We start from the raw sequence: 19,516 nt of genomic DNA on the forward strand, positions 1-19,516 counted from the left end.
AATCAAAATTTGTTAAAATTTGTTCATGAGACTGATTTCCTAACCTTTTAATCACTCATTGCTTTGTTTGAAAGATTCTTGTGACTGAATTGAGTGAACTGGAAAGGTTGTTTTTGTAATTCTACTGCTTTTTAAACTACTAGTTAATCATCTATGAATGGTTATGTCAAAGAAAACTACAAGGTTGTGTATGTTTCGAGAAAATAAGGAAGTGGGTCATTATGTGTATATTTGCTAATTTTGCTTGGGCCGTAGTTTTTTTTTCCCTCTACTTTTGACTAGTGATATGTGAGTAACAGAATGTCCACATTAAAATGTTATTCACAAGGATGGCTAAAAAGAACAGGGCCAGTCAAGTGAGTAGCTCTTTAATAAAATGAGCAGAACCCCATCATAACAGCTCTTTATTACATGGATTCAAATATACAGCAGACCATATATGTATCCTGAAATTTAACAATTATATTCCGCAAAAGCCTGTTAGTGCTGTTCTTCAACACTCTAATTATAAAGGGCTTCTTCAAATTCTCTTTACAAAGCCTTGCGCCAAAAAGAGTTTAAGCACCAGTAAGAAACACTGTTGCTAGCAGTTTTATTTCATCATCATCATCAATAACAAACATGCAGTTTCTTTCTCTGATGTGCATGGCACTGTAATATGGGTGCTACACTCTGCCTCGTGGTACAAAGTTTATAAATACAATATACCAATACAAAGTTGAAGCCATTAAAAAAGCTTAATAACAACTACTAGGAGATAATTAAATCTGGAGTGTTGATGGAATCTATGAAGAGATTTTGAAACAAGACATAAATTCAAACATTACAGTAAATGTTTCACTTGGGAAGGCGTGAAAGGGGAACTTTTCATGTGCTACTGAAGAATTTTGTAACTTGCTCCAAGTTTACTTTCTTTCGGCTATTATCTTTAAATACTGCAAAGCATTGTGAGCTGCGTCACTTTGTGCATTGCCACAGGAGATACCTGAGCCATGACAGACCGTGATGGGACTAGTTGACAGTTCGGCGAGACATTGATACTGTCCATTGGCGCTCAGTTCTTCTGCAATGACACATTCAAACGTAATGATTAATGTCCAGTGTGTATAAAGTGTATCTTTTATAAAAAAACAAGTTTTTATTACCCTTTCTCATTAAGCATCCATGGTCTACTACTCCACTTACTCATCATCTTTGTCATTCTTGTAACCAAAAAACTAAAACAACTGCTTAGCTATAGCTTTAGTTTCCAAACACACTGAGCTTCATAATCAGCTGGTGGAACTTCAAAGAAATACGGATGTCTATGAATCACGCTATCCCACTCAATCAGAAATGTAGGGTTAGGGGGTGGCTGATTCCTGCATTTCTTTAAAAAAAGCTGCCAAAGTAATTCTAATGTGGGCAGTTTAGCAGTGTTTGCAATTACTGAACCACAGCAACTTTTTTAAAAAGGAAAGAACATTTGCTGGAGAACCAGAGACTTGGAGGTCATTTTCAAGAGGCATTTGAACCAGGAAATAACCTGGTTCAGGGCAAAATCTCCTTTGTGCCTTCACATTCTTTTTTTTTTTTTTTTAATTAATTTTTTTTACTGATATGTTATAATTGTGGATTTTTATGGAGTTGTATGTTCACGTTATTAGGTTGTAAATCTGTGCAGAGTGTCTAGTTCTGTATATTGTAAATGGGTTATGGTGTTTTAAAAACAATATTTGACCCAGGAAACAAATTCTTCTCATCAACTGATGGGTCATTCTTACTAAAGATGGCTGAAATGAGGCAAAGGGAAGAAGGAGAAACAGGTGGGGTATCACTTATATCAGAGGTCACGATTAAATGTTATTTTAGCTAGTAGATTTAGTGGAAAATAACCAGATAGAATGGAATTATTTCATGAGTGAAGAGGCTTTCCGGTTCTACCGTCTAGGTTCTTTTTTTAAAAACCGAAGTAAAGTTCACATAACATAAAACTAACTTTTTTTTTTTTTTTGAGTTGGAGTCTCACTCTGTCACCCAGACTGGAGTGCAGTGGCCGCTCCTGGCCACCACAGCCTCCACCAGTGGGGCTCCGGCTATCCTTCTGCCTCAGCCTTCCAAGTAGCTGGAACTACAGGTGCACGCGACCACGCCCAGCTAATTTTATGATTTATTGTAGAGATGAGGTCTCGCCAAGTTGCCCAGGCGGGTCTCGAACCCACGGGCTCAGGCAATCCACTCACCTCAGCCTCCCAAGGCGCGGGATTACAGGCTGAGTCACCGAGCCCGGCAAAACTAACAATTTTTAAGCGATCAATTCAGTGGCATTCAGTACTCTCAATGTTGTGCAACTACCACCTCTATCTAGTCCCAAACATTTTCATCACCCAAGAGGAAACCCATACCCATTAAGCAGTTACTCCCCATTTCCCCAGGCCCGGCAACCATCAATCTGTGTTCTGTCCCTATGGATTATTCTGGATATTTTGTATAAATGGAATCATGTAGTATGTAACCTTTTTTGTCTGGCTTCTTTCACTTAGCATGTTTTTAAGGTTCATCCATGTTGTAGTATGTATCAGTACTTCATTTTTTTTAATGGTCAAATAATATTTAATTGCGTGGATACTCCACAATTTGTTTCTCCACTTATTTGTTGATGAACATTTGGGCTGTTTTCAACTTTTGGCTTTTGTGAATAGTGCCACTATACACATGTATACAGGTATCTGTTTGAACACCAATTTTCAATTCTTTTGGGGTTTACACCTAGGAATGGAGTGGTTGGGTCATAAGGCAACTCATTTGAGAAACTGAAAAGTTTTCCATGGTGTCTGAACCATTTTACATTCCCACCAGTGATGTAAAAGGTTCTGATTTCTCTATATCCTCCCAACACTTGCTATTTTCCATTTTCCTGACTCTAGCCATCAGGTGAAGTGGTACCTCACTGCGGCTTTGATTTGCATTTCTCTATTGACTAATGATGCTGAGCATCTTTTCATGTGCTTTTTGGTCATTTGTGTATCTTCTTTGGAGAATATCTAGGTTCTTTTGAAGGTAGCTGCATAGAAACTAGCCAAATTAACAGACTGTAGTTTTTAGACTACTTACTATAACTACTAGAACTGTTCAGTTCTCAAGATCGTTTAAGAAATGTTTCAAAGGCATCACTATTCATAATCTAAAAACTCATCTCAGGTTTCCTTTTCTCCCCAGATTCTGTATCTTTCATAATGCTATTCACGATATGGCTCATTCATCTCTATATTCCAAACGCTTAACAAACCATAGACACTAATACATATTTACTGGATAAACAGTTTCTCATCAGCTACCTTTTCTGATCTGCACTTACTGCCTAGGTTCTGCATCATTCTTGGTTTATTCAGACATTGCACATGACCCATTCTTCAATCCCAAAGCAGCAAGGAAGATGAGAAGTTCTTTTAGCCCCTAAACACCCTACTTTTCTACTGCTCTTAGCTCTGACAAGTTACGTCCCCACATCTCACTGAGGATGGAATAGGGATATCAAATTCCTCACACATTATAATGATGTTAAATCAAGGTATTAAACACATAAACATACATACATATACACACACATACAATTAACTAGCTTTATAAACTGAATTAAAGGAAAATCCACACTGACTTGCTTTGCCATCTTCCCATATTTGTCTATCTAGATGACAAAGGATAAGGACTAGAAAAAATATAGATGGTGATGGCTATGATGGGATAAAGCTATAAACTGACTTGTTTCTATTTACCTCCCAGAATCTGCAAGCAGTAACAAAGGAGAAAGATGAGGTATGGCCCCCACAAACTTGGTACTTGTACTAGAGATGCAGGCAACCTTTTCATCTGCGAAGCAGTCCATCAGGACTAATTTAACAGACAGGGTATCTATTGGGCCACTTCCCCTAATCTCACTCTACCACTGACTAGCTATGTGGTCTTGAGTAAGTTTCTCAATCTTTCTGTGCCCTACTTTCTTCACTTATAACTAAGGATAACAGAACTTACTTTACAGTTACTCTGAGGATTCAGTAAGTAGACATATGTAATTTCCTTACAACAGTGCCTGGCACACAGTAAAACTCTATAAATCCTATATACTGTTATTTTTATTATTATAACTGTGTAGATGTTAGCCATAATTACTATCCACGAGAATAAAACATATCAACTATATATATTACCGCCCTAGTAATTATATATAGTTAGAATCCCTGCTTAATGAAATAAATCATAACAGAAATTTTTGTTTCTCGACACATTTTAAAAGGAAACATGTTTTAGGATAAGCTAAAGGGAGGGGGAAATCATACCTATATCCAAATATGTTATATTAAAACCTTGTTCCTTGGCAATTTCACTAAGCAGCTGGATGTAATCTGTATTTGGAATGCTAAGGAGGCTTCTTTTCAGTAAGTTGATCTTTTCACCAGGAGAATTCCTCAAGGAATGCCAAGTACATCCTAAAGAATGTCCTACTACATTTGTCTGAAAAACAGAGATGAAAATTTAGACTCTTAACTAGAACTGAGTTCCAACACCAGTACCAGTATAAAGTACTTATTAAACACATTTAATACTTATAAATCATGCTTAAATGGATACTATATGGTTAACTTTCCAATGTAAACAAGATGACATGAACAAACACATACATTTAACATATATTACAATTTTTTAAAAGATAGAAGCACTTGCAATAATATACTGAAAGTATTTAAAACACTTTTGTATAATACAAAGGTTTCTCTGTCAAATTTTCTGATGGTCACATTAAGAAGGAAAAGATATTTGAGATTACCATTAGCAAATCTGAATAATTAAATCTGCCTAATGAAGCAATTTGCAAATTAAAGTATAAAACAATTTTCTTATTTTTTTGTACTATGTATCAATGACTATAACTGCAACTATAAAGTAGAAAAATAAAAAACGGTGAAATGTGCAAGTTGGGTTTGATAAGAACAAATCATTCAAATGAAGACAGAATATCCAAAAGTTCTTACTAAACTTCTATCTCAGAACCCAACTGAGTTTCTTTTTTTTCTTTTTTCTTTCTCCTTTTCCTCTTTCCTTTATTTTCCCCTCTCTTCTTCCCCTTACATCTCTGTCCTTAGAATGCTTTACCTGTCCATGTTAGTTTGTGGTTCAGGTTGCTTTCACATGCCATTACTAAAAACAACTACTCTCTGAAGAGTAGGGCAACTATCCATAGTCTTATTTTATTAATGATCATGACAGAGGTGAAGGGATTTTCAATAGACTTTTGGGATGGCCATGATACAGGATTAAGTAGTAGGTAAATTTACTACATAAAAATGTACAATCTGTGATAGGAATTGAAAAAAAAATCATATTCATTCACATGGCAAAAAAACAAAAATAAAAAACCCACACAATTAGAGCAAATACATGATGAAAAGTACAGTGTCTCTTCCTTACCACCCTCCTTCCTGAAGACCTCTGTTCTACTCCCCAGAGGTACATGCTGTTGAATGTTTTCAGTATCTTTCTATAAATGTTCTATGCATATGCAACCACACACACACACAATCTTTTAAGCAAAAATGAGAGCTTATTTCTCTATATCTTGTTCATTTTTCTCTTATCAGTGCACATATATGCACTATATTTACCTTAGCAATCTCCAACTATGACTTTTAGGTTGTTTCTGGCTTCTTGTTTTTACTAACAATACTACAATAAACATTCTTTTGCACTTGGATGAGTTTCTCTGTAGAATTATTTCTAAAAGTGGAACTGCTGAGTCAAAGAACATGTATGCTTTTAATTTTGATAAATACTTTCAAACTGAATTCTGAACCAACTTCTGCTCCCACCAACTGTCTGGGAGGGACCTTGTTTTCTCATACTCTCACTAATACCAGCTATTAACAAATTTGAAGTTTTTAGCAATCTAAAAGTGAAAATACCTTGTACACATAAGGTTGAATATTTTTTCTATAGGTTGCCTTTTTATTGATGTGTATGAACTTTTTTCTTTCTTTCAAAGAGACGGTTCTTGCTATGTTGCCCAGAAGAACTCAAACTCCAGGGCTCTAGTAATCCTCCCACCTCAGCCTCCCAAGTAGCTGGGACTATAGGTTCACATGACAGTACCTGGTAGACATGTAAGAGCTTTTACATGTAGTACTGAAAAGAGTTCATTTATAGTTATGTGTTGAAAATTAATTTCTTCCATTTTACATTTCTTCCATTTTCTGTATTCTTATAGTTTCTGCTATACAGTAGGTTTTATGATGTCAAATGTACGAATCTTTACACTTCGGGGTTTTTGTTGTTGTCTGTTTTTTTAGAGACAAGGTATCACTCTGTAGCCCAGGCTGGAGTACAGTGGAATTATCATAGCTCACTTAACCTCAAAAACTCTTGGGCTCAAGCAATCCTCCAGCCTCAGCCTCCTAAAATACTGGGATTACAGGTATGAGCCACCAAACCTGGTCAAAGCTTCTAGGTGTTAAGTTATGCTTCTTAAAAAGGCTATCCCTATGCTAGGATTTTTTTTTTTTTTTTGAGTTGGAGTCTCACTCTGTCACCCAGACTGGAGTGCAATGGCCGCTCCTGGCCTCCGCAGCCTCGACCTGCTGGGCTCTGGTGATCCTTCCGCCTCAGCCTTCCAAGTAGCTGGAACTACAGGCGCACTACCATGCCTGGCTAATTTTTATTTATTTATTGTAGAGATGAGGTCTCGCCAAGTTGCCCAGGTGGGTCTCAAACCTGCGGGCTCAGGCCATCCACTCACCTCAGCCTCCCAAAGCGCGGGATTACGGGCTGAGCCACCGAGCCCAACTTGCTAGGATTTTTAAAGAGAAAAACACTTCCATGTTTCCCAATACTTATATAGTTTTAATTCTTATGTTCAAATCTTTGATCCATCTGAAATTTATTTTGGTGTAAGGAATAAGGTAGCAACCTGACTATATGTCATACACATACATACACAAATATATATGCATTCTTTACCCAAATGTGGCTATAAGTTGTTTCTACATTATTACTGAATATCCTCTCATCCAATGATTTGAAATCTCACTGTTGCCATAAACTACGGTCCTACGTGGATGAGTGCCTACACCTGGATTCTCTATTTGATCATTTATTCCTGTATCAGTAACCTGCTTAATGTCTATAGTTTTATAGTATGTTTTATTCTCTGGTAGGGTAGTAGCTGATCCCCACACCCTCCTTTTCAATTTTCTTGCTATTCTTGAGGGTTTATTTTTCCAGCTAAACATTAACAAAGTTGTATCAAGGTCCAAAATGAACTCTGGTAGATTTTAAGACTACATTACATTTTTATATGTTTATAATACTTTGTTCTATCCATCAGTAGAATTTTTAAGTTTTCTTTACATGGGCCTTGCACATTTCTTCTTAAGTTTATTTCCAGACTACTATCCCTATTCTACTATTTAAATTGGGATCTTATATATCCTAGTTTTTATTATTTATAAATAAGAAAATTGTTGACTTTTTTCTTGTCTATTTTTTCAGGACAGGATAGATTTTCTATTTTTCTATAAAATGACCAATATTATCAATCCTCAAAAGTTTTGCTAATCAACATGATACATACATACAGGAAAAACTCAAACACTACAGAAGTGTAAGAACAACTACCTCCACCTTGCTCCTTCCCCACCTTCAGTCCTGTTCCCAGAAGCAATAATTTTTAACTTCCTATTTTTAATTATTCTGGTTGTTACCTTTATCACTTTAAATGATATGAGAAAGCTATTGATTTTTCATATTGATTTCATGATCAGTTACCATGATGAATTCTCTTATTGTTTCTAGTAGTTTTCTGTGGTTTTACAGGGATAATATCATTTGCAGTTACAAATATTTTATTCTCTTTTCTTATTTTCAATTGTTTGTTTTTTATGTCATCTAATTATACTGGCATGTATATCTAGAACAAGGCTAAATAAAAATGATGTTAGTGGGCATCTTCGTCTTATTTCTCATATTAATGAATGTAATGTATAAACATAACCATGATGATTTTTATTTTTTTGAAAGTCTTTGTTGGTAATGATTGCTGCATTTTACCAAATATATCTTTGGCATTCATTGAGAGGATTATATGTTTCTTTCCTTTGATCCATTAATGTGGTTAATTAAAGTAACCAATTTTCTAACCTTGAAATATTCTTGCATTTGTGAAATAAACCCTGTCAATGGTAATTATTATTTTAATGTTCTACTGAATATTTCACGAAGGAGTTTCACCATGAAGAATACTAATCTATAATTTTTGTTCTGTCATCAGGTTTTGGTGTTTATGTTACATTGGCTTTGGAAAATAAATTTAGAACCTTCCCTTATGTTATATATATATATTGCTTGAAAGAGTTTAAGTAGCATTAAAAATTATTTCCTCCTTGAAGACTTGATCAATTTCATCAGTAAACCTATCTGTGCTTTGTGATTTTAGTGTTATATTTTATTCAAATTTTTTAAAAAGTAAATGCAATTGAAAAATTTTTTTCTATTAAAAAGGTAAAACCAAAATTATATTACTTATTTGTACACAGTCTTTGATTTTTTTCCCTACAGAATAAGCCCTTCTTTTGTTATAAGCTCAGTGAGGACACCGCGATAGTCATACCTTCTCATTCTCATTTCCCCCCAATTTTCTACTCTCAGGTAACGTACCACATGATATACCTATCTATGAATATCAGAATCTCAAATTACATATCACATGTAGCCCAATCTCTTAAGCTCTATATTTGCCTGGCTGCCTACTCAATATATCCACCTAGATTTTCCACAAACATTTCACACTCAATACATTTAGCTTATTATCTGCTCCCCTCAAATACTACCCATCTCCTTCATAATATTGGAAAGGTTCCACCATCTATTCAATTGCTAAGCTAAAAGTATTTCCTCCCTTTTTTTTTTTTACTTTCCACATCCAAACAATTACCATGCCCCTTCATTTCAACTTTCTAAAATTTTTTTTAAATGTACCCATTTCTCCCTATTTCCACTGCCACTATCTTAGCTTAGGCCACCATCATTTCTCACCTATTTTCTGTAACAGCATTCTAGCAGGTCTCTCTGATCCTAATTTCATCCACTCACCATAATGAAGCCAAGTATTTTCTTTCTAATGTACAAATTAGATCCTGTTCTTCTAGATTAAAATCCCTTAATGACTTTGTACCACGCTCAGGTAAAGTTCATTCTCCTTAATATAGTAGTCTTTTGAAGATTTAATCTCCCTTACCCAACACTATGCTCTAGACATACCAAATTACTTTGGACTCTTAGATTGCATATGATGTTTCACTTGGGGGCCTTTGCACATGCTCTTTCTTCTCTCTGTAATTCTTTCCCCCATTCTTATCTACAGGTCTTGACATAGACATTACTTCCTCCTGGAAGCCTTCCTGAACTCTGCAGTCTTGGATGGAAGTCTTCTCCTATGTGCCCACATAACCCTCTGCAAGGACCAACCTGTAGAGTTCTTTCTCTCTTTCAGTAGGCTATAAACTCCTTAGGAAAAGAGACTGCTTATTCACCATATCCCAGTACCTGGTACAAAGCTTGGCACATGGTATGAGCTCACTAAATATTTGCTAGGTGGAAAATGAAATAACAAACAAAGGGATGAAAATATACTGTCACTTTGAAGGCAAAAATGGCTCCACTGGCCTATCATCTTTAGATCCTGCTCTATTATTCTGAATCTGACTGTGTCGCCCAAGCCCTCTTATCTAAACATCCTCATGACCCTGGCTCACAAACAGGAAGCAGCAAAAAGTATGGTGGTATATAACTGAACAATAAAGGCACTTTTTAAAATTGCAATTCTGAAGTATCTATACAATAAGAAATCAAGAAAAGTTTCCTACAGCAAGAAATGCTTAATCACATTAACATCATAGCTGTCTGTATGTTACTCACTAAAGAAATGTGGTTCTCTGGAGAAATATTACTAAATTTGGCAAGAAATTTCTCAGCAGCATTTCTCTTGGCTTGCTTTTTTGATGCCCCCTTTCCTAAACAAAGAAAAAAAATACACGGTAGATTTAGAAAAGAAGTTAGTGTCCATAGAGGATGTATAAAGCATAGTGTTTAATCAGAGAACCTCATGGTTTTTGTATACAAGACTATTTTTATTACTGACCTAATACCTGTGTTTGTTGTGCTTCATATAGCTACTAATTCTTATATTTTTGAAGGCATTTCTTTTATCAGTTTTTCTTTAATAGTTATACCTCTGTTTTTCTTTAACAGTTGTATTTTCCTAAGTCTAGTTTTACGTAACCATATTTGGTTTAATTCTGACCAAATATTCAGATTTATCAAAACATATTTGAAGTACGACCTGTCTTGTCTCTCAGTGACTATTTCCTGTTTATGATATTCTATAAACTGACAACAGTGTGGCATTTCTTTAACATGAATAAGAAGGACACAGGACACACCAGAATTGAAAAACATCATAAATATCTATTACCATGTTCTTGTAGTATAGATTTAAAACTGAGGCTCAGGGAGATTAAGTACCATGCTTAACACACAAATCAAGGCTTGCATCAAGAATGGAAGCCGAGGTTCCTGCTTTTGGCCCAGTGATTTTGTACTGGTTCACGCTAACTCTCAAGGGCACATAGTTGCCTGTTACTTGAAACTAGTATCTAGCTAAGGTAAAATCCTATTTTAAGCTACTTTTAAAAATGACAAAAACATGCCAGAGAAGTTAATATGGGAATTCTCTCTAGTACTTTTTAAGGTGACAGCTTTTCTTAGAGTGTATGTCGTTTACGACACAGAAGTTACTATGCTTAAAAAAGATAATTTCTACTTTATTTTTATATCACTGCAATTTAAGAGATTTACTATTTTTTCTCCAATATGAGTTGTTTTTTTTTAATTTTTTAAAATTTTTTTGAGTTGGAATCTCACTCTGTCGCCCAGGCTAGAGTGAGGTGGCATGCTCACAACTACCCCAGAGTTGACCTGCTGGGCACTAGCACTCTATCTGCCTCAGCCTTCCAAGTAGCCGGAACTATAGGTACGTGCTACTGTGCCTGGCTAATTTTTGATTTTTTTATTGTAGAGACAAGGTCTCGCCAAGTTGCCCGAGCTGGTCTCGAACCTGCAGGCTCAAGCAATCCACTCACCTCAGCCTCCCAAAGTGCTGGGATTACAAGCTGAGCCACTGAGTCCGGCATAGTTGGTTTTTTGAAATCATAATACACCAGTGAAGATTGCTTAAAGTACAGAGCCAGTTATTTGTCTTTCTATTAACTATCTATGATTTTTAAAAATATCAAAGTCAGAGGTATAAGGACTTAAGTTCAACCTCTGAAAGTTAGAGACAATAGAACAAAAGTGAATCGATTTTTTTCCCCCACAGAAGTATTTGAATAGATATTACAACAGAAATTTCTATGGTTGTTCATCATTTGAAATTATTTCAAGTGTCTTTAGTGGTAAGAAATAAGTACCAGTTTCCATAAATGATTCTAGCCTGCAAATTGTGGTATATTCTCTTTTATGAGCAGGTCCACCTTCCTGGGAAAGAGTATATTCAGGAAGTCTCCAGCCATGATGAATAGCCAATTCCTACAAAAATGAGATGAGGCTTTAGTAGTAATTTTAACTATGCAATGGCTCAATCACATAAATTATATTCTACCTTGATAATTATCCCAGTTCTATTTATATGTTTGAAAAGAATAATGTTATTCTGGAATGGAAAAATAAGGGAATACCCTACATTTCCCAAATATATTTCCGTATTTTATATCTTTACATCATAATGCTTTTGTCCTATAATGCTGTTCTTCCATTAAACCACAGTGAGCTGGTATCACAGTTCAACTAGAAAGACGGGCTACTACCACGCTCTTTGGGAAGGCCTGAGGAGACACCCACAGGTCTCACTGCCATCAGTTCTCACCATCAACTTCCAACTCAGAGCTGACTAATGACTGCATTTGATCAAGAGTAGATGAGGGTCAGGCGCAGTGGCTCACACCTGTAATCTCAGCACTTTGGGAAGTGAAGGCAAGAGGATTGCCTGAGCTCGGAGTTTGAGACCAGCCTGAGCAACATGGTGAAACCTCGTCTCTACAATAGATCAAAAAATTAGCCAGGCATGATGACACATGCCTGTGGTTCCAGCTACTTGGAAGGCTGAGGCAGAAGGATCGCCTGAGCCCAGCAGGTCAAGGCTGTGGTAGCCGTGAGTGTGCCATTGCACTCCAGCTTGGGTGACAAAGTGAAACTCCAACTCAAAAGCAAAAAACCCCCCAAAACAAAAAAAGAGTAGATGAGGAGCAGAGACAGCAAAAACAGACTTGAATGAGGTAGGGGACAGAAAGTGGAAAAAACTATAGAAAAACTCAAAGAACAGGAAAAAGAGACTGGTTAAATAACAGGGAGGGGAATGGCCCAACAGAGCACATGGATAATCTGCAAGCAGGATATTCTGCATGACGAAATTCAAAGCTGAATATATATATTTTTTGGTAGAATAAGCAAATAAGTGAACTACTTCCCTTTTCTTGAGTCAGGGCAACTAATTTGGGCTCTTTATGTAAAGTCTTCTGTCTCAACAGAAGTAGAAAGAGGTCTGTCACAGGAGTGGCAAGAAATGTTCCTCAAGTATAAAACACTCTACCCATGTACACTGAGGTCCTGTTGATCTCAACTGAGAACTCCACAAACCAAAAGCAGATACTACATATGGAAGAAAATCCAAAACATAAATAGGAGAACAAGTTCAAGTTAACTCTGAAATATCTAATTATCACAAATTGAAAAATATTTAACCATTTTATGTTTAAGATATTAATTCATTGCCTTAGCCCCTGCAATATCATTTTATTATATCTTTTATCAGTAGACAAAATGTTAAGTATGGAATAACTGTACAACTTACCTGTAATGAACCAATAGGATTAAGCTGGTTCTTTGGTTGCTTGGAAGGGTCAGGCATTAAGGGGTCAGGAACTGCAAAGCTAAACATTTTTTTTTCAGTGTTATAAAACAAAATAATTTCCCCCAAATCACTAAACAAATGACAAGCATTTTCCATGTAACTCTCTATGCCCTTGCTCTTGCCACTCCTTCTACACCGAATACCCTTCTCTCAGACTCTTCTGTGAGAATCTGATCTGTCATCCAAGGTATATCTCAAGTGTCACTTTCTCAAGAAGCCTATCCTGTTACCCCAGTGGTCTACAATCTCTCCCTCCTTTGAAACATTATAGCACGTGGTTTGATCCTTTCTTAAGGAAATTGTTTTACTATAAGTTATATACTCTTATGGATGCATGTAATTTGTCCATCCCTCCCTCATCCACTCTCCTGTTCAGCCTGTAAGTTCTACAACGGTAGGAACTATGTGTTACCTATATAAGCTTGTAGTGTTTTGTACATAATAGGTGCTTAATAAAAATATATTTAAAGAATACTATTGTTACAACCACACAAAAAATAGAAGGCTAACAATTAGCCCGGAAATTTATCCTGGCAATGTGGGAAATACAGATCATAAATGTTGCTTTCTACCCTGGGAACTATGGAAGAGAAATATGTTTGATCTATCAGCTGTTCAGTGCTGGGATGATGCTCTAAGATTTTCATGTATCCTGCATAAAATAGATGGCCTGCATGAATCTGATTTCAGCATGTAGGTATTGTGATTAGGGGAAAAAAAGAACAAATTCTTCTAGGTGGTTTGAAATTAGTAGTTACTTGGGAGATCAGTGCCTAACACTGAATAAGCTGCATTCCAAAGTTACTGCCACCCAAGCAACTGGAGAGTAATTTCTTCCATGACAAATGAGGTTTAGCTGTTGCTACTTTCTCAAGTTTCTTTTCCAACTGCCAGAATTTCAAGCTTTGCATAGGCTGATGAGATATGAGTATTCACTTACAATACTGCATGCCAAAGTTACCCACATAATTGTGATGGAGAAGTGAGAACGTTTCTGTATTAAATCAGGCCACTTTAGGCCCAATTACAGCTTAGTAATTCCCATCTTATCTGTCAGGAAGCATAAATATATAGTAAAGCTTGTTAGAATTTTTTCTGACAAAGTCAAGGGCCCATGTGCAGAAAGGACACTCCATATGTTCATTTCAACAAATGTACTCAACACTTTAGATTGACCTTTAGGCTGTCCAGAAATAGCATGGTCATCACCAGTGGGGGCAGAACTCAAAATCTGCCATGTCATTTGGCATGTCTTGAAAGTTGGAATAGATAAATTATTATGCATGACCCTAGAGAATCAAGCATTATCTTGTGAAATCCAAGGCTTGTCTTGGGCAAGTGCTTATCTAGAGGGTTGCCATGCCACTGATTAGTTCTACACTACCAAAAAGGTTTAAAATGACTTGGAAAAAAGAGAGGAATACTGCATGAGAACCAAATATATCCAAAAGTCTTGCTATGGCTAGGGAACAAAATACCCATTCCAAATTCCCATGGGCCTCTGCTGTCAGCTATGAGCAGATTATGCCAGATTGTATTTCAAGCACATTAGAATGCATGTAAGAGAGAAACGTAAAGGCAGGCCATGCTCCAGAGTGTGCTCCATGGAAACCAAAGGATGCCACTTTATGATACATGAGAGGTTGCAATATTCTTTCCCAAAACACCTCAAGTGGTAAAAATTTTAATTTGGAAAGATATGTCAAGAATTAATATTCTATTTAACGTTCTGTTATTTAGTATGTTTCACAAGGAGAAAAAAAAAAAACAACCCTGCCTCCTTCTTCCAAATTAGAATTTCTAAGAATTCTTTTAGCTGACCATTTTCCATCTCACATTTTGTGTTCTTCAGTGTTGAAGTAATCAAAGTCTTAATACAGAATGTGAATATTTGCCAGAAACACTGGTTTTCTACTGTTGTACCACATCTGAAAAAAAAAAGTAAACTGCCAAATTTGATCGGATAAAGTTGTCTTTAACTGGTGACAGGTTTTCACAAGGAAGCAGAATTTGAGAGCTAGGATACTAGCAACTGTTCAAAATTCCTTTTGTGAGCTTTTGTGAGCATGTTCAAATTTTTAATCTTACCTCAGTCATGATATTTTTGAGCTGCAGAATACAAAGAAATTTAGCTCACCAAATACTTGCATTGGCTTTCAAAATGTTTATGGCAGCCTCTGCAGCTCTATGTTTCGCCAGCTTCTTACTTGTACCTTCACCTAAATTAAAGTTTTAAAAAAAGAAACCTTTAGCTCCTGGAAAATGTGTGGCTTACATAGATATTTTCAAAATACAAAACTATAGATTTTATATATACACACTAGGTCATGAAAACATACACTACATGCAGTTTATACACTGTAATATTTGCCATGTGAAATTAATACAGTAAAATTTGTTTAAAGTTCTCTGTATTTAATTCAATGCATACCTGCATAAAATCCTGTTTCTACATTATATATATTTCTACATTATATATATTTTCTGAATTTTTTATATTCATTACATAAAATGGTAATAAAGCAGGCCATGTCACACCTCTGAAGTAATTCAACTTAGCATTTTACTCTTCCTTATTCCTGGAGAAAGGGAAATTCTTCTGCTGCAAAAAGTTTCTTTTAAAGAGGTCACTGAACAACAGAATTGTCTGACAGCAAAATGTACACAATTTTATTCTGACAGCCTGTCCTACACTATATCAAACCCACTACTAGGCTAAGCAATCGTCATGACTATATGTTGGGTACAGTGAGGAAGGGTTTACGTATGGAATAAGGTGACAGCTAGTTATGTGTCTTATATACAAGCTGTATTCCTTGCATGGGTAGGCAAGGGGGACTGAGGATGGTAAGACTGAGGTCTAAACTTCAATAAGTAATCATACCTGGTAAACGATAAAGTTAACTTTTTCCTTTTGAGTTCAAACCCTCATAGAATAAGTTTCATGTGTGACCCTCAAGTGTCAGAAGACATACAAACCACACATTTATCCACTGACAGAGCTATTAGGGATAAGTCATATAACTAAATAGAGTCCCCTCCCTAAAGAGCTGATAGCCTCATGTGGGATTTCACCTGTTAATAGACATCTGAAATATGTAACAGAATGCATTACGACAAGCCCAAGTGCAGACCACAGGAGAGTACACACAAGCAGCAGTTTTTCTGTTGGTATGGATTCAGAAAGGTTTCATGAAGGTATCCATAACTAAATGGCTACCTAAATGATGAGTAAAAGGTAGTAACATGAACAGAGATGGGAGGTTAGGAAGAGAATTATAGGCACAGAAAAAGAGCACCTGCAAAGGTTCAAAGGCAACACAGAGCACAGTGTTCTCAAAAACCCCAAGTTGTTAGGTATAGCTAAAGTGTAAAAACTTGAGAGAAGGAATTTTGAGACAAAAGGATAGAGAGCTGGGGGTGTAGGGGAAGAGATCAGAAGGTATTGTACATATGCGCTTTTCAAACTTAAATGTGCATAGAGATTGCCTGGGAATTTTGTTAAAACACACACATCTGGAATGGACCTGCTATTCTGCGGTTCCATTGCATATCCAGGTGTTACCAATGTTGCTGTGAACTACACTTTAAGAACAAGGTTATGATACACGTTAAGCAATTTTTATTTATCCAGAGGGTGATGGGGAAACCAGCAAAATGGATTTTAAGAGGAAGAAAATGCTAGAAGGAACATTCTGATTGTCATGTGGCAAAAGGACATCACAAGACTAGAAGATGAAAGAGCTATGAGACTGTAGCTATAGTCCAAGTGAGAGATGACAGTGGCCTAGACAGTAGCAATGGAAAAAAAAGATGAGCAGACAGACTCAATGGATATTCAGGAGATGGAGTTTACTGATAGGCTGGACAAGAGAGGGACAAGGAAGAGTCAAGAAGACAAAACTCAAACTTGTACCGAGCAACTATTACTAGGTGTCTGTGATGCCATTACAGAGAGGGAATGTAGGATAAATGGGCTTGTGGGAAAGAATGGATTCGGTTTGGGACAGTGAGACACCTGAAATCCTTCTGCACCATGTAAGCACAGACACCTAGAGTGGATAGGCTGGTACTACCTGGGCCTGGGATGAAGACGAGATTTCAGAATTATTAACCTTTAGACAGTATTGGAAACCACAGAGCTTGCACAGGAAGACAGAGCAGTGTGAGAAGAGGGCCTCAGCAGAATGGTTGCCATAGGTTGTTAATCCCTGGTCTAAAACACAATCAAGGGAAAAAACTACTTTTTCTTAAATTCTCCCTGAATATCTAAAAACAAACTAAAGTAGTAATGCAATGTTGGCCCTATGGTTCACATGAGGACCTTCTAGGTAGCACCTATAATCCACCTGCCTCACATAGACTTAAACTCGTAAACTTTTCTTAAATTGACTTCATGAAAATAAAGGACTCCAGATTTCCAGGGACACGAGCAAGTGATGCCTTCAGATTACCAGATGGTGAAACTTCAGCTTTCCAACTAAATTTTGTTTCTTGGCATTCTTCCAAGTTAAATTTAGCGTTTGATATTTTTTATGTTTGCAATTAAATACATATATAAGAAAAATAATATCCACATTTACAAATGAGCAACTTTAGTTATCATTTGCTCAAGCTCACAGACCAAAAGAAGGCATGAGTCTGAACTGTGAAACTTCACTGCTAAGTGACTTCACTCCAAAAACATATTAGTTATAAATAATCTCTGAACCTGTTTCTCTGTGAATAAAAAGGCGATACTATCTTATACAAAAATACCTGTCTAGCCTTTCTCATTTTGCTTGGATAAAAAATTAAGAGTTAATTTAACTGGCTTAAAAAAAAAAAGAGTTGTACAATGGATCTAAAATGCCAATTAAGTACATCCAGAGAGGGGAGAAGCTCAGAAAATTCTGGGGTAATGCCTTCTGGCATCTGGCATAATCTGAAAACTGATTGTACCTACTGATTCAGCTATGACTGCTCCAAAAATCTTTCCTGCTTCTAATTCTTAGAAAAACCCTAGAAGAATTCTAGGGTTTGAGAGGAGCCTTGCAGAATGCCTGGATAACTTTGTAGTGTCTGAACTTCCTTGGCATCTGGGAAAAGAAAATTAGGGAGGGAATCAGATGAAGTTGCCAAGTCCTGATGACCTGAGATAAGATGTCTCAGTTTCAGAGCCTGCTCTTCATAGCTATACCTGGTTCTTTCTTTTTTTTTTTTTAAGGCACTTTTCCGACCTGAAAAGTAACACCAAGTCCTGCCGCCAACCCGCATGGTCGTCTGGGTGTTAACTGTGCATACAGACCTGTGCAGGTTATGTCACCAACGGTTACTCTGAAGGTGAAAGTGGGCACGTGTATTTGCACATCGGATCTTTCACATTCATAAACCGGGATGTTCTTGGTCTTCATGCCGTATTCGTGTAATACCTGAATCGGTGTTTTCCCTGGCTTAGCTGTTATCATCTTCCCCAAACTGCAAAAACCAGAAAAAGGTGTGCTTCGCATGTCAAGTCGGAGAGGGAAGCAGAAGCACACAGAGGCCAGTTTCGACCGTCACCAACGGTGACGAGGGAGGCGCCGTGGCTCCCCAGCGGCCAGGCCAGAGCTGGCAAGGCCGGGGCGCACCTGTCTTCCGGCCCCGCTGCGGCAGTCACCCCGAAGGGCCAGGCGGGGCGACGGAGGTCTTCAGAAAGCGAACTTGGAGGCGGGTAGGAGGAATTCTTCGGGGAGCCGGATGGGCACCGGCGCCTGTCTCATAGGACCAAGCCCACGATCCCTTTCTGGGCTTGGCGACAGCGCGCCACCTCCGCCCACCCCGCGAGCCTCGCGCGAGCCCCGTGCCGCCCGCAGCCCGCCGCCCGCGGCCACCAGAGGGGCGGGGCCCAGCCGCAGACCCCGGCCGGGCGCCGCCGGGAGGGCGGGCCGGGGGGTGCCGCGCCGGGAAGGGCTTTTACCCACAATGCCGCGGGAGGGCCGGCTCCCCCGCCCCCGCCGCGCTCCCACCCGTCCCGGCCCCGTGGTTCCTACTGCCAGGCGCCGACCTGAAGGTCCCGCTGTCCTCGCGCTCCAGCGGCGGGGCCTCGGCGCGATGCCTGCTCTGGGACATGGCGAGAAGGGACGGCTCAGCGGCTGGAGGAAGAGCGTCCAGAGCGACCTCCTCGCTCCCCGGGTCGGCTGCTCCCCAAGACTAACGCTCCGCGCCGCCGCCTCCTTCAACTCCCCCTCTTCTCCTTGCTTGCGTCCCTCTTCCGAAGGGGGCGGGCGGGGGCGGAGGCGGAGGCGGAGCCATGGTGCCGTAGCTCCGGCCACGCCCCATGGCTGCCTCCGCTCTGGACCCTGGTTCTTGTCCAGCCCCGCCCTCCCCACTCCAGGCCTCGCCTCCTCTCCCAAGCACTGATCTCCGCTCCTGCCTGCCGATGCCCCTGCCTTAGGTTCCCGGAACTTCTCGGCTCCCGGCCCCGCCCTTCTCCCCCTCAGGCCCCGCCCGTTCTCCTAGCCCTGGCAGTTTTCTGCGGCCGCGGCTGCCCCGGCCTTCGACTCG

The 19,516-nt window shown here is 38.5% G+C and overlaps 1 protein-coding gene across 3 annotated transcripts; it reads right to left on the bottom strand.

Moving 5' to 3' along the window:
- Positions 1–349: 349 nt before the first annotated feature.
- Positions 350–19,304, bottom strand: PRKRA (protein activator of interferon induced protein kinase EIF2AK2). Of its 3 annotated transcripts, XM_021711030.1 has the most exons (9): positions 19,017–19,304; positions 18,279–18,448; positions 15,129–15,210; positions 13,932–14,041; positions 12,932–13,010; positions 11,493–11,610; positions 9,943–10,037; positions 4,317–4,491; positions 350–1,063 (listed from the first exon to the last, which is right to left on the bottom strand). In XM_021711030.1, exons 5-9 carry the CDS (start codon positions 12,986–12,988, stop codon positions 906–908), a joined length of 603 nt encoding a protein of 200 aa, XP_021566705.1. In that variant the 5' UTR covers positions 12,989–13,010; positions 13,932–14,041; positions 15,129–15,210; positions 18,279–18,448; positions 19,017–19,304; the 3' UTR covers positions 350–905. The 3 variants fall into 3 exon arrangements, with proteins under 3 accessions (XP_021566705.1, XP_008053528.1, XP_021566704.1); XM_008055337.1 differs by lacking the exon at positions 13,932–14,041; XM_021711029.1 differs by lacking the exons at positions 13,932–14,041; positions 19,017–19,304 and adding an exon at positions 18,601–18,666.
- Between the last annotated feature and the right edge of the window lie 212 nt (positions 19,305–19,516).

The sequence above is a fragment of the Carlito syrichta genome, unplaced genomic scaffold, assembly GCF_000164805.1.
Source record: "Carlito syrichta isolate Samal-C Ts95f unplaced genomic scaffold, Tarsius_syrichta-2.0.1 Scaffold301826, whole genome shotgun sequence".
Lineage (NCBI taxonomy): Eukaryota > Metazoa > Chordata > Mammalia > Primates > Tarsiidae > Carlito > Carlito syrichta.